The sequence below is a fragment of the Pogona vitticeps genome, chromosome 4, assembly GCF_051106095.1.
Source record: "Pogona vitticeps strain Pit_001003342236 chromosome 4, PviZW2.1, whole genome shotgun sequence".
Lineage (NCBI taxonomy): Eukaryota > Metazoa > Chordata > Lepidosauria > Squamata > Agamidae > Pogona > Pogona vitticeps.
The window spans coordinates 212,783,477-212,808,856 of record NC_135786.1 but is presented as its reverse complement, the minus strand read 5'-3'; the positions used below and the strand labels follow the sequence as shown (position 1 = coordinate 212,808,856).

Here is a 25,380-nt window from a genome sequence, read left to right as displayed (position 1 = left end):
CTGGGGTGCCTCGTTGCTTGCTGTTGTTTATTTCTTTTTAATACGAAAGCCCCGCCATTGCAGTCAGTTTTCAAAGCAGGCTAGCCGTCCTTTACCCAGTCTTTGGAAAAGTGACAGGAGCCCCAAGAGCCAGGGCTGTTGTGATCGCGTTGCGGGGACACCGTGTGTATGTGTGTGTGTATACCTGGGGAGGGCGACCCCCGTTTAATATTGGGGTTCCGAAGCGGGCGGGCGGGAGAATCTGCAGCCCGGGAACTCAAGGCGGTGACGGGAGGGAAGGAGCCGGACCCACGCTGGCGCATGCGCACGCCGCGCCCTATATAGAGCCTTGGCGCCGGCGCCAGCTGAGCACAGTTCAGGGCTGGGCGGCAGGAGCGGCTGAGGTACGGGAGCGGCGGTCGTGACGGGGGCTGGTGGGGCGAGGGCGCGGGTTGGGGTTGGGGGGGCAGCGGCAAGCTTTGAGGGGTCCCCTTAGCTGCGCCCCGTCGCTCCGGCTGGAGCGCGCCGGGTGGTTGGGGGGGTGTCAAGGGTGCTTCTGGGGTGACGAGCGTGGGTGAACCCCCCCTTTCCAAGAGGACCTAAAAAGGGGGTGCCCTTCATGGGACCGAGTAGGGTGGGGGATATATATTTTTTTGCGTGGCCCTCCTAAGGCTGCGGGTGGCGGGAGTTCCAGCGCCGTCTCCCCTCTGGAGAAGGAAGCGAGCGCGAGAGAGAAGGCGGGATGCCCGCCTTCCAGTTTGCCGGCTTGGCATTTTGGAGGGAGAATGAGGCGGGGAGGAGGAAATAGCGGGGATCCCCGACCCATCCGGCCTTGGGGACCTGCCGGGACGGTAATGTGAGGGGTCTCGAGGCGAGGAAGCGGGGTGTCTCCCCCCCAAGGAATCGGGGGAGGCTGTGGTTCCGAGCCCCCCACCCCAGCCCCCCAAGGTTCCTTCCAGCGCTTGGAGGAGGGAATATCTCATTGGGCGCAGTGAGAAGCAGTCCTTCTTGGGGGGTGTTGGGGGGCTTCTTTTTTTTAATCGATCTCTTGTGGGTGGGGGGAAGGCTCTTGAAACCTGACTCGGGCGGTCTGCCTTGCTGGGTGTGCACACCAGATTTTTGGAGGGAGGCTCTGCTTCCTTCCGTGCAAAAAAGAGGGAAGGGGGTGGCAGCCTCCCCAGGGGTGTCCCCTTCAACATCCACCCCTCTTTCTCGGCTGTGGGACCTTGGAGGGAAAGCGGGGTCGCGGAGGTGGGGGGGGGAAAGACGCCTTGAGAAGGAAGGGCTGGAAGGCGGGAGAGAGGAAGCCAGGTTGGGGAGGTCTGGGTCCTTCAGTATCCCTCCACTTCGGCCCTTGCCTTGCCTTGCCTGCTGACGGGGGAGGTAGATATTGCCGATCAGGAGGGGTTTTTTTTGGGGGGGGAAGATTGGGAATGGTGCGTGTGTGTGTTTGTATTTATGTATAGGTTTGATCTGCTTGGAGGGAACCTCGCGTTTAATGCAAGAAGCTCGAGAGAGGGATTGGGCTTCTTAAATCCCCCCCTTTTGCATCCCCAGTCCCTCTCAGTATTTCAGATTTTATATAAATATAGGTTTCCAACCCCCCCCCCTTATGAGGACGTGCAAGAAAAGTCGAGGAAGGGGTGCTTTAACTCCCGCCTAATCCCCCCCTTTCCATCTTTTTTTGCCTGACTTTCTCCCCCTTCTCCTCCTTTTGCTGCATCGCCCCGTTCTTATGTTGTACCCCCCAAGGGGACCGTCCTTCGCGCGCGGGCGGAGGGAGGGAGGGAGGGCGGCGGCAATCGGAGCGGACACCCGGAGAGCCTCGCCTGCTGCTGTCGCCGCCTCCTCCTCCTCCCTGACTTGCCCGCTCTCTGTAAATTGGCGCGGGACTGCAGGCAGCCTCACGCAGGGCTCTCCTCTGGGGGAGATCGGAGCCTTTTTTGGGGGGGTCGGTCGGTCTCTGAAGCCCTTTCCCCCACGCTTGGCCCGGAAGGGGGGGGTTTGAACAAACGGCGATCCGCAGAAAATTTGGGAGTCGGGGGGGGGGGAGAGAAACTGATTAGGATTGTTTGTTTGAATGAGAGAAAGGAACCACAATGCACCTCTGTGGTGTAAATGAGCCATCATAAGGTTCTGAGAAAAATTAAGCGAGGGGACCCTCTGTATGCATGATTTCTATGTACTGTACAGTACATATAATATATTTTCAGCTACAAACTAGCTACTTGTGCAGAGAGAGGTTTGTTCCAATTGTCAAGAGAGGAGGAAGGGATGAAAGTTCTGTTTTTGAATGGTGTTTAAATACACAAGAAGTGTATTTGTGGTGGTGCGGTAGTTTTTTGGGGGGGGGGAACAAAAGTTGGGGGCCTGGAGCATGGCCTTAAAATATGGGACAAAATGGCTACTGCCAAATTATGAAAGGTTACAGATGGAAGTTAGTTAACCTGAAATTGACTAGATTGCCCTTGAGTAATAAGGAGGACCTTAACCTTATGTCTACTAACAAAAATACTGCTGTGAACTGAGATGAACAGAGTTCATAAGACCATAAGAAGAGCCCTGCTGATCAGGCCAAGGGCCCATCTAGTCCAGCTTCCTATATCTCCCAGTGGCCCCACCACCCCTTCCTGTATCTCCCAGTGGCCCCACCGTGGCACACCAGACAACTAGATACCTGTCTCCTGATACCCCACCTCTGCATCTGGCATTTTGAGGTACCTTCCTTTTAAGCCTGGGGATTATATATCCATCATGGCTTTTAACTTGTGATGGACTTTTCTTCCAGGAATCTCTGCAATCCCCTTTTAAAGGCATCTAGGCCAGATGCCATCACCACATCCTGTGGCAAGGAGTTCCACAGACTAACAACACACTGGGTAAAGAAATATTTTCTTTTGTTTTTTTCTCACTCTCCCAACACTCAATTGGAGTGGATGTCCCCTGGTTCTGGTACTGTGTGTGAGGGAAAAGAGATTCCCTCTATCCACTTCATGCATACCCTGCATAATTTTATATGTCTCAGTCATGTCCCCCCCCCAGGCGCCTTTTCTATAGACTAAAGAGCCCCAAATGCTTTAGCCTTTCCTCATAAGGGAAATGGCCCAGCCCAGTCATCATTTTAGTCATTCTCTTCTGTACCTTTTCCAGTTCCAGTATATCTTTTTTGAGGTGTGGCAACCATATTCCAGGTGTGGATTGATGTCCCTAATTTGTGGTGCATTGTTCTGTCTGTGTGACCTCTTTAATTCAGGTATGCAACAGTGTCAAGGACTGGAGAATGATCAGTGTGAATAGTTTGCCCAGAGGTCTTCCTGTTCCAAGGACAGGATTGTGGCAGGTGCGTGTCTGTGGCGCACTTGCATGCTCCTGGCTGTACTTTAGAGTTCTTTGCCCCAGTTTGGGGAACATGTACTGTAGTTAGACGTCCCCTAGGTTTATGTATCAGTCTTTTGTTTGTGGTCTCATATTTTTCTGCAACAGTAGCTGAGGAAATATGCAAATTGGTTTGTACTAAATAGTGTTTGAGAGCTGGAGTGGGGTGGTGGGTAGAATGTTGGATTAGGGGTCAGTAGATCTGGTTTCAAGTCCCTACCTGGCCATGGAAGATCACTGGGGACAGGCGGGAGGGTATGGCATGGATAAAAACAATCCTTAAAATCTGATTTACCTTGAAAACTCTACTAGGATCATTCTGTGTGACACTTCATATAACAAGACAGTGCTCAGAGAATATCACTAAGTTAATGGAAACTCTTATTTCATTTGCAGGCAAGTGTCTCGGATTTTAATACCATGTCAAGGCGCAGGTAATCTGATGATTTTTTAAAAATAATAAACCACAGTATGTAATTTCCACTGTTAGTACTGCCTTTGATTCATTTCTTTTTGGGCTTATCTACAATTCCACCTCCAATCATATATACTCTTGTGTATTTGTACCCATAGAAATGGAAGTGGATGACATTGAAATGGGCTTATAGTCTATGAAAGCTCATGCTCTGATACATTTGTTAGGCCATCATCTTCTGGTCTCAGATCACTCACACAAGGAACAGGATTGATAGAAGTTTACTATGCACTCGGCTATCCAAGACTTCATTACATAAATGGAAGTTGCATTTTTGTCATAGGGCCACCACTTGTGCAGAGGGTACTGTGTTAGTGTGCTTGCTCATTCTGCTGCCAGTGGATATGGTCTTGGCCTTAGTCTTTAAGGTGCCTCAGGATTCTTTGTCATTGTTAATATGTATAGCAACACTTTCCACTACTGCCTTCATGGAAGAATGTATTTGAACTTTCTGCAGCAGTCGTTTGCAAGCTAAATTGCATCAGCCCTGCCAGGATACATCGCCACAAGAACTGCAGGTTTCAGCATCTCTTCAGAACAGAAAACGAAAAGCAATGCAGGTGAGTAGGAATTGAAGAAGCTTTAGATATTTTTGTAGAGTAATAGTTAAAAATATAAAATGAAATTATTTGAAATTCTAGCCAAGAATTTACTGACTACTCATAGATAAGTCATTACTTCTTGCCCCATTCCTGCGTGCATAGGATAATATTTATATACAAGACTGGCACCCTCAGATACATGCTGAAACCCCAGAGGCCTTCAACTGCTGGGTCTCCCTAACTTATCAATGAAGCAGTTTTTGTTTGTGATGAAATACACACAGCTTTAGATGTTCTGCTATGTTTTGGAGCAGTGTATTCTGGGAAACTAAAAATGGCAGGTTGTTGTTGTTAAGTAGTGTCTGACTCTTTGTGACCCCATGGACCAGAGCACATCAGGCCCTCCTGTCTTCCACTGCCTTCGGGAGTTGGGGCAAATTCATGTTGGTAGTTTCAATGATGCTGTCCAATCATCTCGTCCTCTGTCGTCCCCTTCTCCTCTTGCCTTCACACATTCCCAACATCAGGGTCTTTTCCAGGGAGTCTTCTCTTCTCATGAGATGGCCAAAGTATTGGAGCCTCAGATTCAGGATCTCTCCTTCCAGTGAGCACTCAGGGCTGATTTCCTTCAAAATGGATATGTTCGTTTTCTTTGCAGTCCAGGGGACTTTCAAGAGTCTCCTCCAGCACCACAATTCTTCGAAGGTCAGATAGCTCACAGTAACTGTTACAACTCTTATAATCCAGTGCCACTAGAAAAGTTAGCAAGGGGAGGGGGCTAGGTGACACCTTGCTAGGAAATCTTTCAAATTTTCACTGGTCCTGCTTATGTATAGAATTGTGGATACAGTACATCAAGTGTTTTGTGATGTTGTATGCCATTAAGGCTGTTTTGCTCCTTGTTGGTCTTAGCCTTTAACTATTCTCTTTTTGTTTGGTTAGAAAGCATCTTTATATTACCTATTTTAATGGCTTTGGTGCTTGGTTGCATAGATATTTCAGGAGTTAATAAATGATTTTCAGAATCATGATGTGAACTGTGAAGGCCTCGATATTCCCTAAAATAAGACAGAATTCTTAATGGATCTACAGAAATGTTGGCTGGTTTCTGCTTTGCTATTAATTGGTGTGCATCTGTGTTTTCCAAAGGATCCCAAGAGAAAGGAAGAGAACAACATGAGACATCAGTATGAAATTAAGGTAGTGCTGACTTGTACAAATGTTGTTCTGAAACTGACCTCTCAGGCGCGAAGTAGTTTGGGATGTACAGCATGAACAGGAAGTTTGATGTTGGGGAAAGCTGCAATTTTTAAGAAGTTTGTTTTAAAATTATTAGAAAAACTGGTGGTGAATCAATACTGTTAAGTGTCTGGCGGGTATTGTTTCTGTTGTATGAAAAGTATTAGGTATTAGTTGCCGTACACATAAATATTCTAGAGATGGGGGAATTCGTATTCATATCCCCATGCAGCTGGAGTTAACGAGGGACCGGCCCCTGGGGCTGGACCGTCCACTCACACATGCGGCGGCAGCAGTGGCCCCTCTCCTTTCCAATCGCTCTGGAGCGCCATTCGGCAGCCTTGCAGGGAGACTCGTTCTCCCTCCCTCTGCCAGGAGTGGCTAGCCTACTGGGAAGAGAATGGCACTCGGGAGCGATTGGAAGGATGAGCGGGGCCAGTGGCGGCGGCGGACATGTGAGTGGACGGTCTGCCCCCAGCGGCAGGCCTCTTGTTAACTCCAGCTCCACGAGTATATTAAAATACAAATCCCCCATCTCTAATTACTTCATTTTGTTTACACTGAGCTGTGTTTCACCAAGGCAAAATTCCTTTCGACTTCTCAGAATGTATAATAGGTTAAATATTGATGATACTAAAGATTTGGGCAAAATGCTTTGGTATCTGATTTCCAAGGCTTAAAACATTTATTAGTCGATGGTCTATTTAACATATAATTAAGAACAGGGAAAAGTCATTTCCCAAGGGTGAAACACAGATATTGTTGTTGATTTGTAAACAGCTCTGTTTATACAGTGGAACCTTGACTTACGAACGTCCCTAGCTACGAACATTTTGACTTACGAACCGCTCCGTTTGCAAAATTTTGCTTCGACTTGCGGAGCTTTGACTTACGAATGGAAAAAATGTGTTCTTTTTAAAAGGTGTTATCCTGCCCTTTTCTAAGCTAAAAGGTGCTTGGTTTTGTTTAAAAGATGCTTGGGTGAAAAGGTGTTCTGTTTAGAAGGTGTTCCCTCCCCCTCCCTCCTTTCCTGCCCTTTTTTTGACCTAAGTTCATCCTAGGTCAAAAGAAGAAAAATTCTTCCCCTAGTGGCAGAGGATGGATTAACTGGCTTTGCATTAGTTCCTATGGGAACTAATGCTTCTACTTGCGAACGGCGCCTCTAGATAAGAACAAAAACCAGCCAGAACGGATTAAATGGTTTTCAGTGCATTCCTATGGGAAATTTTGCTTCTGCTTACGAACGTTTCGACGTACGAACACCATTTCAATACGGATTAAGTACGTAAGTTGAGGTTCCACGGTATTTGTGTCCTTGTTTAAAACTATCTTTTAATATTTTACTTGTAGAACTGTTGGCCGTCTGCAATATCTGGTGGCATTTCTCCTTGCATAATAATAGAAACTCCTCACAAAGAAGCAACAACTACTGACTTCTCCAAATTCAAAAAATACAGGTTCAGGAATCTCTTCATAAATCCATCACCTTTACCAGAACTTAGGTAAGCTAGCCATAATGAAAAGCAGTTGTTGCCTTACTGTATATCAGTGGCTAAAACCCTTCTAGGCACAGTCTGCCTGCGCAACAGAAGTAAACATCATCAGCGGATTGCCACTTATTTAAGACGTCCTTTTCCATTTCTGGGGTTCACACGACATCATCTCATTATGTGCCAGCTGTGCAATCCCAAAATTGGAAAAGGATGTTTTTAATCAGTGAGAATCTGCTGCTGACAATTATGGCATTCCTGTTGCACAGACAGAGTTGTGCCACAGGATGTTCGTTATTATATTATGAAAAAAGGGGCTTGAAAACATTATTAGTGCACTCTATAATACTGGCTAGCGTTTGAGCCAGTTCTAGTGGCATTTGGAAGAAATAGAACAACACCACAATGAATAAGACAGCTAATGTTTTAAAGTTCTTGCTTTTAGTCCTTGGCTTGAGTGTTATGCATATTTTCAAAGATAACAGGGAAAACAAAATTGTGTGATGTTGACAGTTTGATCTTATAATTTGATCAAATTAGCAAAGGGAAAACAATCTGGTGCAAGTTACATATAGAGATATTTCAACTCACGATCGTCTGAGAAATGCCTGTGATTCATCAAGTGTGGTAGTTGTGTGGTTGCTTTTATAATTTTTGGGGAGTGGGAAGGGAATCCAGAACAAGACATTTTGCATATAGTAGCAGAGTGGATCCATGACCCTGCAGATGTTGTTGGACACAAAATTGTGTCTAATTGTGTCCAATCATCAATTGTGTTGATTCCTTAAGTGCAAGCAAACTTCCTGTTTACTTTTTAATAGAAGCTTAATGAATGAGCAGAGGGTTTACATGTGAAATCCAATCTGTGATTTGATGCTGAACTTTAAAAGTAACCTAAGGTTTCTTTAGAGAGAGGCAGCAACTCTGGGAGATGATGGGGTTGTCTCCATGGGGAAAGGGGTATAGGCATATTTATAATGTCCGTTTTACATGAGTTGCAGAATTGTATCTTGGAAACAGTGTAAGGATCAAAGAGTTTATTCCCCCCAATTAAAAAAGTATTCTCTGCTTTTCAATTCCAAATAGAAGAAAAAGTCCTATCACAAGTTTTTGTGCCATGTACAGTTTAGTATGAAGCGAGAATATTTTTGTCTTTTATTCTTACTTTGATAGTAAGAGCAGGCAGCTAGGGAATACATTAAATAATAAACTGACTTGGCAGAGTCTGTTTAGGTCCTAAAGATTCTCTCTTTGAAAAATTAAGGCACTGAACTCTAGAAATAGCAAATTAGATCCACCAAACCTCCATCTAGTCCGAATTAATTGGAATCACTTTTTGGTGAGGCTGTCTGCTCTATCGTGTTGAAATACTTGTGTGTTTCCCCCCATAAACTAAAACATAAATATCTGTCTTGGTTTTAGTTGGGCAAGCTCTAAAGATGTTTGGTTAAGCTTCCTCAAAAAAGAAAATAAATATTCCCATTGTAAGCATTTCACAACTCTACACACAAACCTTCAGCCACACATGAGAGCAATCCTATTGGACTGGCTTCTAGAAGTAAGTATGAAAGTATGAATTCCTAGTAAGTTATACAAAGTAGCACTGAAGTTGCAGAATGCCTTCGGTTCTTGACAATTGAATTATTTTTAAAAAATTAACCTTAAATATATATTTCTTGTGGAATAACACCAGTTTCTGACTTCAAAGGATGTTGATAGCTATACTATCACCGTATATTTCCAAATATCTGTCTACGCTTAATGCTCAGAGGATGCCCCTTAATATTCTAGATCCTATTATATTTCATGTAAAATATCCATATAGGTTATGTTAACCTTAGTTGGTCAATTTACTGGTTCTAATATTTGTAAACTGTCTTAGTTTTGAATGAATAAGAATATATACACTGTGGATCTTGTGAAACCTGCTGTAAGGTGATGATGGAGCTTTACCAAAGCCATCACCAGCAACAATAATAATGTGCCTTCACGTGGAATCTGACTTACAATCACTCTTTCCAGTATTTTCTGGGTGCAAAGTATTTAGAAGTGGCTTACTAGTCTTTTCTTTTGGGGCCATACAGCTTGCCTGATGCTAAACAGGCTGTTCTCCCAGGAGGCACAGTATGGAATCAAATGCCTGATTCTGGTACCCAAATTACTCTGCTGTCGAGCCAGCTGGCAAAGCTACACATCTGTAAAAAAGAATAATTGACATTTGCAATCCAACATTTGGACAATGACATGTTATCTACCGTGTTTCCCTGAAAATACGACAGGGTCTTATATTAATTTTTGCTCCAAAAACATATTAGGACTTATTTTCAGGAGATAGTTTTTTTCATGTACAATCATCTACATTTATTCAAACACAGTCATGTCATCATCTTCTGGTTGCTGCACAATGGTGGCAGGCGGGGTTTCACTTAACTGGGGCTTATTTTGGGGGTAGAGCTTATATTATGAGCATCCTGAAAAATCATACCAGGGCTTATTTTCAGGTTAGGTCTTATTTTTGGGGAGACAGGGTACTTTTGGCTTAAAATATCATCAATAGCCTGAAGTATAAACTGGCATTGCTCTTGCTTTCATGCAAAGCCACCTCTTTCATTCAATGGATACTTAATCTCTCTTTTTAAACAATTTGCAGGCACTTGGTTTTCCCGCAAAACTATTTTAAAAAGAGGTCAAATATCTGTTGGAAGTTAAGAGTTGATTCCTCTCCACTGTTAGTGGCTTTGCATGAAGTCAAGAATATTGGCAGCCTGTACTTTAGGCTGTTAATGTTATTTTAGGGAAGAGCTAGATAACATACGACCATCTGCATGTTGTTGGATTGCAGCTAGAGATGGGCACAAAATGATTTGCGAACCAGAAACCATGATGAACTGAGCTGGTTTGTGGTTTGTTTGCTGAAGCAAAATGAAATGCTGAACTTTTTTCCCTTGACCTTTCATTTGCTTTGGCAAACTGGGATTGCCCATCCTCCCCTTCCTGCTGCCCCCTTCATTGCCTTGGCCTGTCTGCTGCTGCCGCCGCTGCCACCTCTGCTGCCGCCACCCAGGGTGCCCTGACCCCCGAGTACCATCTTCAGAGGCAGTGGCCCTGGCAGGGAAGCTGGGCTGCTGCTTTTGAACATGCACCCGCCACCCAGCTGATCACATGCTTAGAGGCAGTCGCCCAGCTTCGTTGCCAAAGGCCAGGTGGCTGCCTCTGTGTATGTGTTTTCCAGCCAGCTCACTGTCAGGGAAGCCCTAGTGCCAGGCTTCCCTGGGTACATGCGCAAAGACAGCCACCCAGCTCCTCTGGTGGTGGCAAACAGACCATATGGTGGTGGTGGGCAGGTGGGCAGAGATGGGCCTGAAACCACCACACATCAAGGACCGGTTCATTTTCTGGATGGTTTATGGTTAGCCACAAACCACAAATCATCACAAACTGCCATTTTTTTGGTTTGTGCGCATCTCTAATTGCAACTCCCAAAAGCCTTAGCCAGCCTAACAAGGCAGGATCGTGAGAATTGCATGGGCATCCAGATGTAGGATTACATTTCCCAGACCAATCTATGGATTGGAAATTATCAATTTATTTTCAAACTGAAATGTCTGTTGTAGCTGCCAGAATATGTGTGTGCCTAGTAATGGGAAGTCTTTCAAATTCTATGGATGTGCGTTAACTGTAACTTGCAGGAACAGTGTGGACATGACAAAAGTATGGAGTTTTAGTTTGAAAAACATTGGAAGTGATCTAAAATAGTGTTAAAATCAGAAAATTGAAAGCCTTTCCCTGGATGGTAATATGTTCTGGAGATCCTGTTGAATACTGGCAGTAGAAAATACTGATTTTGTGTGTGTGTGTTTACACTAATGAAAAATTTAAAGGCAAAAATAGTTTATAAAAGGGAGGAAGGATTGTAGAGGCTTGTTATTTGGGATATTGTCTTAAGTTCAAGGAATCATTAAATAAATCAAGTTAATTTCTGTAACAGGTTTGTGAGGTATACACACTCCACAGGGAAACTTTCTACTTGGCACAAGACTTTTTTGATAGATTCATGTTGACTCAGAAGAATATAAGCAAAACCATGCTTCAGCTTATAGGAATTACAACACTTTTCATTGCTTCCAAGCTTGAGGTAAGTAGCTGTATAAGAACCGGTCATAGAATCATACAGTGGGCAATGTATCTTCATTATGTAACCCTTAGTAGTAGGCATCCTTCAGTCTCAAGAGACTGTGGTAACGTGCTCTGAATAGAGGTAATGGAACAGCGTCTAGTGTGGCTGAGAAGGCCAATTCGAGAGTGACAATCCCTTCCACACTGAAGACAAATACAATTTGTCTCCGTCCAGCTCCCTGGTTTTGCTTGTTTCAGGACTGCCTCTTTGCTTCGGCCTATGTAACCCTATGAATTAACGATTTCCAAAAGTTCTTGTTTGTTAACAACTCTGCTCAGCTCTTGCAGATTGAAGGCTATGGCTTCCATTACTGAGTCAATCCATCTTCTGTTTGATCTTCCCTGTTGCCTTCAGTTTTTACTAGCATCGTTATCTTTTCCAAGAAGTTTTTCTTTTCGTGATGACAATACTTTTTAAAGTCCATAACTGTGTTGCATTAATTGGCCAAAATTCTGTTGCATAAGTTGCACACGCAAACAAGTGAAGATAGAAAATTGTAATTACTGAAAACCTCTGCTGGTAGATAATGTTACCAGCAGAGATAGATCTTTAGTAAGTAGAGATTTTCTCCTTCCAAGTTGTTGGGTAATTATCCCAAGTTCAGGGATAGATTTTTGGTAAGTAGAGATGTCCTCTTTCCACACCAGGATTCCCACCATTTGCATACAATGAAAGTGATTACATGAGTGTCAGACAAACCATAAGACCAAAGGCGGATATCTTTCATTACCTAAAATCTCCCCCTGCCAGTGATACCATCTTCAAGACTGAAATGTACAACAGGATTTTCTGTTATTTTAAAAAATGCGTAAATTGTGCCTTCATCCATAACTTTCATTTCAAGGTAATGTACAGTACATTAAAATCAGATACAAAATATCTTAAAAATATCAAAACTAAATATATATCTTGTTGAAAGTCCATTTGAGTGCAGTAACTGAGAAAGGAAAGGGGGCGCCCTTATGATTGGAAGCTAAATATTTATTTAATACATTTATGTTCTGCCTTTCCACTAAAAGATTACACATTCCTTAAATAAATAAAAACCTTATTTAGTTAAAATATATAATAAAATCATGTAAACCAACCCTATTATAAAATCCTAATTCAATACATTAAAACCACTTTAACTTGGGGTTTTACACCCTCGTGCAGTTGGCTGTCGAACTGCCACTGTGTTTATGACCTATTTGGGATTGCATGGGAGCACCACTTCTGTGAACTGGCTCCTCTTGTGGTTCGTCCTTTGATCATCATAACTATATGTCCTTATAGTGAGGAAATGCCTTTTTGTTCTTGCAAACTGTAGTTCCTGCTTTACCTTAATTAATTGATACAGCCAAACACATCTGTGTGACCAGGAATTACATTGCTAATCAATTTCCCCCCCAATTTGCAATCACTTTCCCATTTGGGAAAGGGCTCATTTGTCATTTGATGACCATGCAGATGAATTCTTGGTAGTAGCTTCAGAGTACCCACAGGTTTTCAACTGGCAAGTGTAAGTAAATTATGACAAAAATGTTGTCGTTTACTGAATTGATTGGTGAAGGAAATGAAGAAGCCAGATAAACCCCTGCATGTTATCAACAGTGCTCACAGGCTACCAACCTTGTACATGACTAATTACTCAAATTAAAAAATTAGCAGTCTACTTAATAGTGGTGTGGAGCACTATGCTGATCAGTTGTGGTCTAATACTGTTTTTGTTTTCTTCTTTTAATAAGGAGATATATGCTCCCAAACTGCAGGAGTTTGCATATGTTACTGACGGTGCTTGCAGTGAAGATGACATTATAAAGATGGAGCTCATTGTACTAAAGGTAACATAATGAATATGCAGACAATTCTAAGCTAGCACAGTTCTAGAGACAATATTCTAAGAATTGCTCTATTGGCTGTTTAATTAAACATTGCCAAAATCAAATGCCACACTCTGAATCTGATTGCATAGAAGTGATGTATGTCATAAAATCCACTAGGATACATTCTCTGTAAAGGAACAGCCGGTCACTTAAAGCTTAATGTCCTGACTTCATCAGGATTGGAAGCAGCTAAAAACTTCTAGTACAAAGATTCTGAAAAACATTAACTATATCTGTATAAGGTATGTGATGGCAGAATAGTTTGCTTGGTTTTACTGGGAAACAATTTTTTTACTCTGTTAAAAAGCATTTAATCTGGAAAAAGGTTCATTGAGTTCTCTGATATTACACAGAACAGCAGATGAGGATGTAAAATTGTTTTCTGTGGTCTAGTGAAGCCTTTTTATTTTAATGCTTTTCTGTTGTGTGTCCTTTGTCTCACCTGGGCAGCAAAGGAACTAACCCATTCTTCTGCCTGAAAGCTGAGAATTAAAATTTGCTTGCTGAGGTTGTAGATATTAGGCATCACAATAGGTAAACTATTGTACTTGGCTAACCTAAAGTCATGTTCTGATATTCAAATATCTGTAGGCTCTAAAGTGGGAGCTATGCCCTGTGTCAATTGTCTCTTGGCTGAACCTCTATCTCCAAGTGGATGCTGCGAAAGATATTCCAAAGGTGCTGCTACCTCAATATTCTCAGGAAATGTTCATTGAAATAGCACAGGTGAGTTCTTGTGCTGGAGCATACAGTGCATAATGGTATCAAGCTAACAATTATGACCTGGAAGAAAGACCTTGGCTTCTTGACAGTTGATACATGTCAGTTGGAAGTAACTGGAAGATCTTGCGCTGACTAGATGCCAAAGAGACATTGGGATACAAGCCCAAAAGGCCATGTGGCCTGCAGATCACTCCCATATAGCTGTCCCAGTTCTTTTCTTCATTGCATTGGCTTAAATTTTCTGTCTTTGTATGTCTTAGTTTATAAGAGTGTTCTGTAATGCAGCATTTAGTAGACTACAAAACGCACAGGTTATGCTGAGGATGAAGGGTTTAGTATATGTGCACATACAAGCACATGCAAATTCTTCAGTTCCATTCTGGATGTTATAAAATGTTTTTCAAAGCATCCTTCAGTTCCAAAAGAATTAAAAGATGATTAAAAAAAACCTGTCTTTGCTACACTAAGCTTTTACAGAACGAGCACAAAAGTTAATTAGTTCACTTTTGAGTCAGTGTGCCTTGGTAGTTTTTAGGAAAACAAGTGGGAGGTTGCCAATATGCTGCTTGTGGTACGTCTTATTTGACCAGTGTGGCGCATAGTGTTAGAGACCCTTCTTTCATCTGAGCCAGCATGGCTCCTTTTATGTTTGTTTTGGAATGCAATGGGGAACAGTGATAATCTCAAGGAAAAGGTGTGTGTACTCAAGGTAGATCTCGAGCTACCTATGTGGATGAGCTTCGCAGAGCACCACGGGTTTCTGATCTTTAATTCTTGAATAGCAATCATATTCTCCCTGCCATGAACAGCACAAATGAAAAAAGCTTGGGAGGGTAACCAGCAGTAGATTTCTGTATGAAAGAGTGGTGTGTTCCATAAGGTTTGATACTCAGAAAAATTTCCTAGGCTCAGAATTCTTTAACTGTTAAGTATAAGGATTGTGCACCTGTTTTCTGGTTTATAGATCATAGGGGTCTCGTGAAAAATGAGATCCATAACTGAAATTTGCCTGCCCTCGTAACTTGCAGCCATTTCATCAAATGTTTCAGCCTGATCCAACTGATGATTATCAGATCTCCTGTGGACAGCTTTATTTTAAAGGCTGAGAGTTTAACCATGGGGGGGGGAGCAGAATTATATTGGTACAGGTAACATGAACTTTGTGATACTGGTCCTATTGGTACAGCCCAAACAATGGTTGCTGATATTTCTAATGTTATTTGGGTAATGTTGCAATGAACTGTTACTCCATTTTGTAATGTTTGGTATCTTCATGGTTATACTGACATCTTCCTAACAGAATGTGTGGTTTCTTTCTACAGCTTCTAGATCTCTGTATTCTAGATGTTGATTCTCTGGATTTTCAGTATAGGATATTGGCAGCATCTGCCCTCTGCCATTATACCTCAGTATCGGTAGTTGAAAAAGTTTCAGGTATAGTAACCATTCCTTGTTTGCTTCGAGTCTGTCTTGGTTCTTGTAACACAGGGAGATGTCCGTGTCTGCAACAGATATACAGTTACACCTGATGGCCCCTAAGATTTGGAACTTGGTAATATCCAAGTGGGATCCAGCTGCAGAAATAAAAAGAGTGAAAGAGGAATTTTCCCAGAAGGCCCTAGCTTCATAGGTCCCCTTCTCTTGTGCCCTTGTTTCCCATTTTTTCTTTCATCTTACAACTTCCTGCTTCCTTCTGAGCTTTATTTTCCCTACCTCAAGCACAGTTACATTAAAATCTTGGAACTCTTCCTTAACTTTTAACCACAGCTCTCACTTTTGTCTGAATAAATTTAAAAATACTTTCCCAAGTGATTCAGGAAATCAGCTATACACACAAGATGGGGCTTTAATTTGTAGATTTTTGTTTTTACTCCTCCCTCTCCTCATTCTTCTGCTCTGTTTCTTTCCTTCCCTCTTCTCCATCAGTTGGAGAAGACAAAGCAAGGAATGAGCAATAGCACAAAGACATGTAAACTGCTCACCTTCCACTTTTCTCACCATCACTGCATGCTTTCAGCTGGCCTGCTCTTTCAACTTATCTGCCTACAGAATGGTATACTGTAACACCTTCCCGTCTTTAGTGCCAGTCCATTCCCTGGCAACTAATCCCTCCTTCAGATTTCTTTTCTAACTTGCTCCTAATTCTAGCTATTGAACATGTTCCATCTATCTTGAGCTGTATTTTGGGGTTGGTTTTTTTTTTTTTTTGGTTTTTTTTGGGGGGTGGTGGTTTCTGCAGACCCTGAGTTTCTCCTGTGTGTTGTCGATGACTTGCCTCCTAGTTTTTTGAAGCCTGTTCTGAATATCATCTTGTTGGCTCTCAGTGGTTGGGTTTGTTGTCAGAGTGATAGTTGGATATGGTTCGCAATGAAATTCCATGAAATTTAATTCTCCTGAACTTTTTTCATATTATAACAAGTACCATATACAAGGCTCCATATCACTAGTTTGAAAACTTTCTCTAGTTTCCCCCTTTTCTTCATCCAAATGAGTGTCATGAGTGCTAGAATTCAGTGGAAAACCTACTAAGCCGCAGTGCTGGCAGGAAAGAATCACTCATTGCCAGCACTGCATCTGCTCAGACTTATCCAAGGGAGCTATTTTGAGCAGCAAAGAGTCCATTATGCTCTAGCATAATGGGAGGGGAGCATAGACCACTTGACTACCACTGTGAAAAATCTGCATGTCATTTTGCAGATACAATCGCTCAACTCTGTTCTGATTTGGATTCCACAACAGATGTTTCAAAGGCTGTAACTGGCTCCTCTTATCTAGCGATGTTTTTCCATTTTCACAACCTAAGGATTTGGACAAGGTCCTTGGAGAGGCAATTACCTCTCCTTACTTACAGATGGACTTCAGGAAGGCAGGATTCCAATGCACTTAAAAGGGGGTACTTTCCTTGGACCCCATCAGAATGGATAATTATTAGGTCGTCTCCAATATAACCTGCTAGAGCATGTAGTGGCTTATTTTGAGGGACTCCTGGAGGAAACATTTAGTTCTTCGTGGTCTCTTTGAATGCACATGAATGGGTTAAACTACGTCTGCGCAGGACTCTTCGGAATATTCTAGAGCAAAAATAACTGACCAATAGAACGTTTCCCAGTGTTGCGCATGCCTCGCCTGCCCGTGGTACCTTAGTTCCTTTTTGCCACTGTTGCAATTGGACTCTCTCGCGACGCCTAGAGCTGTTTTCAATTCTTTCAAGTTTTCTGGTTTTGATCCCGGCCTGTTTTCTTGACTACATTTTTCTGATCTCTGGAGTATTTTGACTTCGACTGACCTGATTTACGATACTTACATTTCAGATTGGCTACCATTGTTATGTCTCGTGTTTGACCTTTGGACTGGTTACCGCTTGCAATTTGGATTACAGACTTTGTCTTGATACTTTGGTATTTTGTCTTCTCGACTTGATCCTGCACTGCAGTCGTTAACATTCCCCGTGAGTCCTTTCCTCTTTTCCCTTTTCCCCCCCTTTTCCCTGTTCCCGCCAGATTTTATGGCCTCTTCAAGCCTGTTGAAATACTGTACGTCATGTGCCAACAAGATTACTTTTACGGGCGGCCACGGCCGCTGTTTATTCTGCGGCCGTGGCACCAGCCCAACTCCTGTCAGGAGTGTAAAAAACTAACCAAACCTGCCCTTAAGCTCCACTTATAGGGGCTCTGCTCATATCTTTGGGAGAAGTCGTTAACACCGTCGAGCTCAGCAGCCATGGAACCTACTATGACTCCTGCACCCCCTACTCCTCATCCTGATCCCACTGCGCTGGCTTCTTCTACCCCTTCTTTGAGAGCTTCTTCGAAGGTGTCCAAGTCGAAGAAGTCATCGACATCGGGGTCAACATCGATATTGAAATAGCCATGACATTGGCTATTGCTTTCAGGAGGCACACTTGTCTGCGTTCAGTGGGAATCAATGACGAAGCTAGGTCCCGTATTGAAGAACTCCCGTTTGATGGTATCGACCTATTTAATGAGAAAATAGATGAGGTGATGGACAATTTACATAAGATCCGGAAGACAGCTCACTCTTATTATGTTCAGCAACCTCGATACCAACCTTATCAGTGGTGTAGGCCTTTCACCTCACAGCAGTGTTATCAACAACCTCATCAAACATATCACCCTTACAAACCTTCTGCTTAAGAAAGATCAAATCCTCCATCTTCTGCTACCATCTCTTTCCAGGCACAGGCTTCTGGTCAACGTGGACAAGGCTTTCCGTCACCATGCCAAGAAGAATAAACAATATCTTTGACTGTCTGGTTGAATCCTTCTATCAATCTATCCCACCTCCCCCAGTTAGCCCCTTTCTTCAACAAGTGGTCTTTCATCACCAAGGACATTTGGGTGCTTGCCATCATACGTTTTGGTTACCTTTTAGAGTTCTCAGATATTCCTCCTGTCGGTCGCCTCAAGAACACAGCTTACTCACCTACTCTAGAAAACAAAGTCCCTGTTCTTCTCCAGAAGCATGTTATTCAACACATTTCTTCTCAAGAAGCACTGGACAGCTTCTATTCCCGACAATTTTACGGTTCCCAAGAAGGATGGCGGACTGCGGCCAATCTTAGATCTCAGGCTCCTCAATACTTACCTGCGTCCAAGGCATTTCCGAATGGTCACCTTAGAGTCAGTCATTCCACTTCTTTCTCCAGGCATTTGGTTTGTGGTGATAGACTTACAGGACGCTTACTGTCATATTCCCATCCATGAGCATCATTGCATATATCTCCACTTTGTCTTCATGGAGTCAGTGTACCAGTTCTGCGCCCTGCCATTTGGGCTTGCCACTGCCCCAAGGGCCTTCACAAAGCGTTTAGCTCCAGTAGCAGCCTACCTGTGTCTGCACAATATCATGGTCTTTCCTTATATAGACTACTGGTTGATCGATGTTGGCTCTTACACCAAGGCACAAGAGGATACAAGTTTTGCTCTACAAACTCTGGCAGATCTAGGTCTCCAGGTCAACTTTGCGAAGTCCCATCTTCAACCATCTCAGACCATGGACTACATTGGCACAGTTTTGGACTCCAACAGAGCCATAGTTTTCCTTCCTTCCGAAAGGATTTACAAATTGAGTCGGGCTATTCATCCGTTCCGCCATATGCCAGGGTTTCTGCTCATCACATGCAGCATCTTTTAGGCCTTATGGCTTCCACTATGTCTGCTCCTCCTCACACTCAATTGAAGATGCGCTCTCTACAGGTGTGATACCTGTCTCAGTTCAATCTTCTAGTAGACAACCCTGCCAAATGCCTCCGTGTGACTCCAAAGTTAGCAAGCCAACTGACATGGTGGATTTTCGTGCCGCATCTTCTAATTGGCTGACCCTTCAGGCCCCTTCAGCTCAGATCATGACAGATGCCAGTCTGATGGGTTGGGGTGTGAATTGTGGCGTTCACAAGATCCACGCCCTGTGGACCAACTCAGAGAAGCTTCTACACATCAATCTTCTCGAGATGTTGGCAGTAATCAAGGCTCTTCATGCTTTCTATCCTCTAGTGGTCGGTCGTGGAGTGCAGGTGGCTGCAGACATGACCACTCTGTATTACACAGAAAATCAGGGAAGCACTCACTCTTGGTCCCTTCTGTACTTAGCGATCCACCTGTGGGAGTGGTGCTACGATCACCACATATTTTCGACCGCCATCCATGTATCAACAGAGGACAACGATGTGGCCTGACCACTCAAACTCACTAGTGGGTTCTTGACGACTCTGTGTTCGCCCATATCTGCAACAGGTGGGGCACACCTGCCATCAACATCTTTGATACTCAGATCAATGCAAAGTGTGAAATGTTTTGTTCTTGAGCAGGGAGAGGCATGGGTTCTTTGAGCGATGCTGTCTTGGTGACTTGGGATTGCTGTCCTTCTCTATCTTTTTCCTCCCATCCCTCTCATTCAAAGAACAATTGAACCCAAACTCAGAACGCTTGCTTGCAGTTTACACTGTGCCACATGACAAAAACACATCCTCCATGTAAGAGCAATTGCATCAAGGTATCATAAGAAATCATATATAGTCACATACGTATACATGCACACACACACAACTGATGTCAGCATTACATCAGTTGTGTGTGTGTATGTATATGTATGTGACTATATATACGTATGCATACATATGTATATACATGTCAGGATCCACCAGTTGTGAGCCTATGCCATCCTGGTAGCTCCATGGTGGCCTCGGCAACCATGGTTTACCACTCTCAAGACCATCGCATCTGATTTCCTGAGACCTACCCAACCATTCCTCAGGACAGAGGCAAGGTCTCACCCCAATACCAAGTCGCTCCATCTCACGGTGTGGAGGGTTCTCAGTATAAAGGAAGTGTTGGATAAGTCTAGGAAACCTGCAACCAAATTGTTATATCCTTATAAGTGATCTGTCTTTACCAAGTTTGCTGCGTCCAGAGGTTTTTTGGCTGTTCCAGCTTCATTAGATACTCTTCTTGCTTTCCTGCATTATTTGTTTGATCTCGGGCTGGCGCATTCCACATTGAAGGTTTATATTTCAGCCCTTGTTTCTTATCAGCCTTTGGGTTCATACGTTTCCTGCTTATTCTCGCACCCGACTGTGAAGAGGTTCCTTTAGGGTTTGTGTAACATTCGTCCACATGTATGGCCTCCAATCCCTCAATGGTCTCTTCAGACTGTTTTGCAGGCTCTTACGCACCCACCATTTGAACTTATGGCTTCTACTCCTCTAAAACTTCTTTCTCTTAAGACTTTGTTTCTTGTGGCTGTTAAGTCTGCACGGAGGACAAGTGAGTTGGCTGCATTGCGGTCTGATGCACCATATATACAGTTTCACCCCAACAAGGTTGTCTTATATCCTGATGTGTCATTCCTCCCTAAGGTGATTTCGAGTTTCCATGTTAATCAGCCTTTGATCCTCCAATGTTGTTTCCTAACCCCTCTTTCAATGTTGAGCGCATGCTCCATTCCCTTGATTTTCATTGGGCTTTGGACTTTTATATTTCTAGAACTAAGGATTTCCGCAAATCTCCTAGACTGTTTCTTTGCTTCCACGGTTCTTGAAAAGGTTGTCCGGTTTCTTCTCAGTTTCTAGATGGGCAGTTTCTGCCACTGTTTTAGTCTATGAACTGGTTGGCAAGGCTCCGCCATATATATTGAACGCATATTCCATTAGAGCTGTGGCTACCTCTACTGCCTGGCTTTGTGGCATTGAAGTCTCTGACATTTGTTGATCAGCTACTTGGTCTACACCATCGACCTTTGTGACACATTACAGGCTGGATGTCAGAGCCAAAAAGGAAGCAAGTTTTGGAAGGGCTGTGCTGAGTTCAGTTTTACCATGACGGCCCTCCTGCTGGTAAGTGAGCTTGCTAGTCACCTATTTGTGTGCATTCACAGAGACCACAAAGAAGAAAGAGAGTTTACTTACCTATAACCATGGTTCTTCGAGTGGTACTCTGTGAATCCACATGTCCCACCCAGCCTCCCCACTGTCCGCCACGGGTTGTCTAGACCTTTGTAATTTTCAGAGCTATGACATTGGCGGATGTTCGGAACTGAGGTACCATGGGCAGGTGGGGCATGCACAACACAGGGAGACATTCTATTGGTCAACTATTTTAGCTCTACAATATTCCAAAGAGTCCTGTGCAGGCACAGTTTAACCCATTTGTGTGGATTCACATAGTACCAATCGAAGAACCATGGTTACAGGTAAGTAACCTCTCTATCTAGTTCAGGTCTGAAATAACATGTGTTGCCTTAATGAAAAAATTATATCCAGCTTGGGTGTTCTCCTGGATTCAATCCTGAGCCTGAATGGCCAGTGATCAATGCTGCCCCCTACAAAAAAAGCAGTTCCAGTTTCCAGTTAATGCTAGTGCATTAGCTCTGCATATGCCTTGAGCTGCCTGACTTGGCTACAGCAAGACATGTCAGTTGCATCCTACCTGGACTGCAACAGTGTGGTCTATGTGGGGCTGCTTCAATTGAGAAACTGCATCTGGTCTCAAACACTGCATTCTGATTGCTAGCTGAAGCCCTCTCAAGGAAGGCTAGGTTGCTTGCTTCTCTGTTGACCCTCTGCTGGCAGGAAAAAACTGACAGGCAGGCCTTTAGCCACAGACTACCTGCTAAGGACATGGCTCTTACCTGGATATGCCGATTCTTTTTCATGTAAATTGCCATTGGTATTTTTCCTGATATGTTTTAGATTATGTTTTAACATGTAACTGATTTAATTATTTTAGTATTTGTAACTTGCTCTTTGGATGCTGTTTTTAGTTAGGTTGCAAGCCCCTTTGGGTCCCAGCCCTGGAACAGCTGGCATACAAATTTGTCTTTTCTTTTTTTTAGGATTAGATCAGGTCAGTATTGCAGAGTGTGTAGAGTGGATGGAACCCTTTGCTAAAGTAGTGAAAAAATACCCAGTGAAATTGAAGAATTTTAAGAAGATTGCACCAGAAGATAGACATAATATACAAACTCATACAAACTATTTGGACATGCTGGTAAGATTGGTTATTTTCCCTCTCTCCAAAGTCACTTGATTTTTCTGTGATAACACATCTCGAAAGAGGTGCTACTGTATTTCTAAGCTGTTTCTAGTGTAATGGTGTGCCTTGTTACAAATTCTTACCATTTCAGATGGAAAACCCATATTTATATAGCTCTGTGGAAGAGTTTAAAGTAACTAATGAGGACTCTGGACCAAATTTAGTTGCTTTGATTTCAATTATGAATAAATGGCATGTTAGAAGAGGACACTTAAAATTTGAAAAACAAAAACAGTGAAGGCACCAGTCAGCAAGAGGAATGGCAAATTGGGGTCCACTTGTGAGACCTAACTGCTGATAAAGGAAGAAGTAATAATGTGTTTATCTTAATGGAATCAAATTATCTGCTCTGAGCTCTATACTTTCTTATACTAGAAAATTACTCATGTTCTTACCTTACTGGGAAAAAAGCATAGTATTCTTGAGTAGCAGTCCCTGAAATGATTAACTAGGATGAAAGACTATTAGCTGACATGTTTCTTAGTCTACATTTTTACCAAAAATAGAAGTGATTACTAGACCCCTATTCAGGTGTCACTGCCTGAAACTATTTTCAGACCTTCCTGAACGCACGAACGTCTCGGTGCAGGCAGAAACCGACTTACACGATGCTTTACTTGAAATAAGCATAGTTTGCATGAGCGATGCAACCCAGAAACCATGGGTCAGCCTTAGGCAAAAAATATTACTTTAATATTTAAGAATCAGTAGCAGGCGAGTCTGGAAGAACCCTTATGGCTGATAAAAATACAGACTATGTCTTGGGTCCAGCCTCTCAGGAAATGGCTGTCTTTTCTCATGGATCTAGGAATGGCAGCCTGTCCACAAGGGGAGTTAACAAAACAAAAGCAGTTGTCTTACTAATTCCAGCACAATAATTATTGTTGTTCTCAATGAACAGGAGGAAGTGAACTACGAAGCATCCATTTCAGTGCCAGGCCAGCTGTCACCACTGTTTACAGGAGGAATAATCACCCCTCCAAAGAGCTCTGAGAAGTGAAACTGCACCTTCTACGAATGTGTACCAAATCAAAGAACTCTTATCTTAAGACTCTTGAAGAATACTAATGGAACTTTTTACACTTGGCAAATGGCTGGGAAAAACATCAAGTGTAACAGAAGGAAACTCCAATGCAAACTGTCGTGCACCTTCAAGTTCGCAGCCTAACAAGCTTTCTTGCCAAACAAAGATCAAACATCTTTTGAGCAGTTTAAATTCACAAACTATGAATTTTTAACTTCTTTTATTGGCTGATGAATCCAGTTGAGTCTCTTAGTGGTTTAGCTGTGTGCAAGCTAAGCAGAATGCTACCATGCCAGCTGCCAAAACATTTTGCCCGTCTTGGGAGAGGAGGAGACACGCTCATCTAATACGTGACAAAAGAGCAGAGTTGTGCATCTGTTGTGAAAACAAAAGGTTACTAAGTCAACCTTCCTACTTCTATACACTTAAGTAGTGTAGCTATGGAATGAGGAGGAACTGATTTAATCTTTGGTATGAATTATTAGGGGTGAAATGACGTAGTAAACTTTGAGCCTACTCCTAGGAGATGCTAATGTACTCCTAAAAACTGGAAAAACATCTTCAGCAAACAACTGTGCATACTACCTCTTTTGGTGCTACCATGTCAACACAGGAACAAGCCGCCACAATGCAAGGAGGAAAATAACTAGACTGGAATAGAATAGCCCTGACAAAAGCAGTAGGAAGAGCTTAGCTCTGCCTACAGTAATTTACTGTTAAGACTGGCACTCTTCATTCTGGTTTGAATCAATCTGTTTGAAATGCATTACAAAATATAACCTCCTTCTGTATAGTCTTGTAAAAACAGAGGAATTTAAGTTTTCTAATAGGAAAATACCACACAGTGTGTTTATAAATATGTATTGTTAAAAAAGTCTCTTGAATTAAATACAATATTGGAGTATACTGCAGGCGCCACATTTCATCCATGTTGTATTTAAAATAAGATTCTAAAAGTAAAGTTTTGCCATTGCTTGAAGAAACTTCTTTTTTCGTCGCTGAGCAGCAAGCTGTAGCACTTCTTCCGGATTACTAGAGTTCAGCTCAGTCTGCCCAATAGCTTTAATCTAAATGTACAAACAAGCATTCACCATGTTAGCAACCTGTCAGTTGTAAGAACTGCATTTAGATCATCATACTTTTAAAGGAGTGAAGGGTTACGTTAACTACAATTTGGACTGGTAGCTTTATGCGGTGACTGCATAATGTACCAGGCTTACACAAAAACTAACAGTTTAAGATTAGTCTGAGACTTCTAACATCTTTTTTAAAAACCAAAATGTTTTACCCAAGTTTCTGCTAATGTTAAAGGGCCTCTCAAATGTAACACAGTTTAGGGTCTTGGCCTGTCCTAATCTTTCTATAGTTTACTACAGGAAAGAAATCACATGCAGGTAACAAAGTAAAGGCACTTGTTGAAACTTTTTCTAAAACAAATGTAACTTACCGCTATTTGTTTTTTATCTGATTCACCTCGTTTATGATGAAGGTCTGAAATGCTGTTCAGGAAATCTAGAGCACAATGAGCAAAACTATCTAATGTTAGGTAATCTTTACTGAGCAAACCTGTACATCTCTTTAAAGTTTCAAGATCTTTACCCTCAAAGTCCTTCCTTCTGTGAGCAGTCTTTTTTTCCTTGTTTCTAGAATAAAAGCCATTGTGCCTGCCACATTCTCACTTTCCCCTGTATTCCAGTTCTATTAGATTACACTAAATACTGTAATAATCAGCAACCCAGTTTAAGGAAACATTCATCACTTGATTTTTCTACTATGGAGGAACCTACCCACATGCAACTTCTGCCTCCCACTTGTTTCAATTAAAAAAACAACTGGAAAATACTCTTAATGCCCTGAATACAGCTTTGCTTTGATACACCTGTTAGGACTTTCAGTTCTCGATTTAAGCCCCCAAAAGTCTGGCTGGAGGAATTCTTCTATG

At 42.7% G+C, this 25,380-nt stretch overlaps 2 protein-coding genes across 4 annotated transcripts in view; one reads left to right on the top strand and one right to left on the bottom strand.

Moving 5' to 3' along the window:
- The first annotated feature begins 312 nt into the window (after positions 1–312).
- Positions 313–25,110, top strand: CCNE2 (cyclin E2). 2 transcript variants are annotated; one of them, XM_072999140.2, is made up of 12 exons: positions 313–383; positions 3,751–3,788; positions 4,287–4,389; positions 5,521–5,571; positions 6,961–7,112; positions 8,523–8,658; positions 11,089–11,235; positions 13,005–13,100; positions 13,734–13,868; positions 15,188–15,299; positions 22,215–22,369; positions 23,316–25,110. In XM_072999140.2, exons 2-12 carry the CDS (start codon positions 3,775–3,777, stop codon positions 23,412–23,414), a joined length of 1,200 nt encoding a protein of 399 aa, XP_072855241.2. In that variant the 5' UTR covers positions 313–383; positions 3,751–3,774; the 3' UTR covers positions 23,415–25,110. The 2 variants fall into 2 exon arrangements, with proteins under 2 accessions (XP_072855241.2, XP_020640963.3); XM_020785304.3 differs by lacking the exon at positions 313–383 and adding an exon at positions 1,971–2,858.
- Positions 24,284–25,380, bottom strand: part of INTS8 (integrator complex subunit 8) — a 30,623-nt gene continuing 29,526 nt past the window's right edge. For both annotated transcript variants that reach the window (XM_020785299.3, XM_020785300.3), the window contains exons 27-28: positions 24,886–24,929; positions 24,284–24,505 (exon numbers count right to left, since the gene is read on the bottom strand). In XM_020785299.3, the coding sequence (XP_020640958.3) occupies positions 24,389–24,505; positions 24,886–24,929 (161 nt within the window). In that variant the 3' untranslated portion in view covers positions 24,284–24,388. The remainder of the gene's footprint in view (positions 24,506–24,885; positions 24,930–25,380) is intronic.

Excerpts from the sequence above, each read along its gene's own strand:
- CCNE2 (XM_020785304.3), top strand. The coding sequence starts at position 2,751 with ATGGACTTTTCTTCCAGGAATCTCTGCAATCCCCTTTTAAAGGCATCT. Across the intron at positions 2,859-3,750 it reads ACAGACTAACAACACACTGG|GCAAGTGTCTCGGATTTTAA; the intron begins GTAAAGAAATAT and ends TTTCATTTGCAG. Across the intron at positions 11,236-13,004 it reads TCATTGCTTCCAAGCTTGAG|GAGATATATGCTCCCAAACT; the intron begins GTAAGTAGCTGT and ends TCTTTTAATAAG.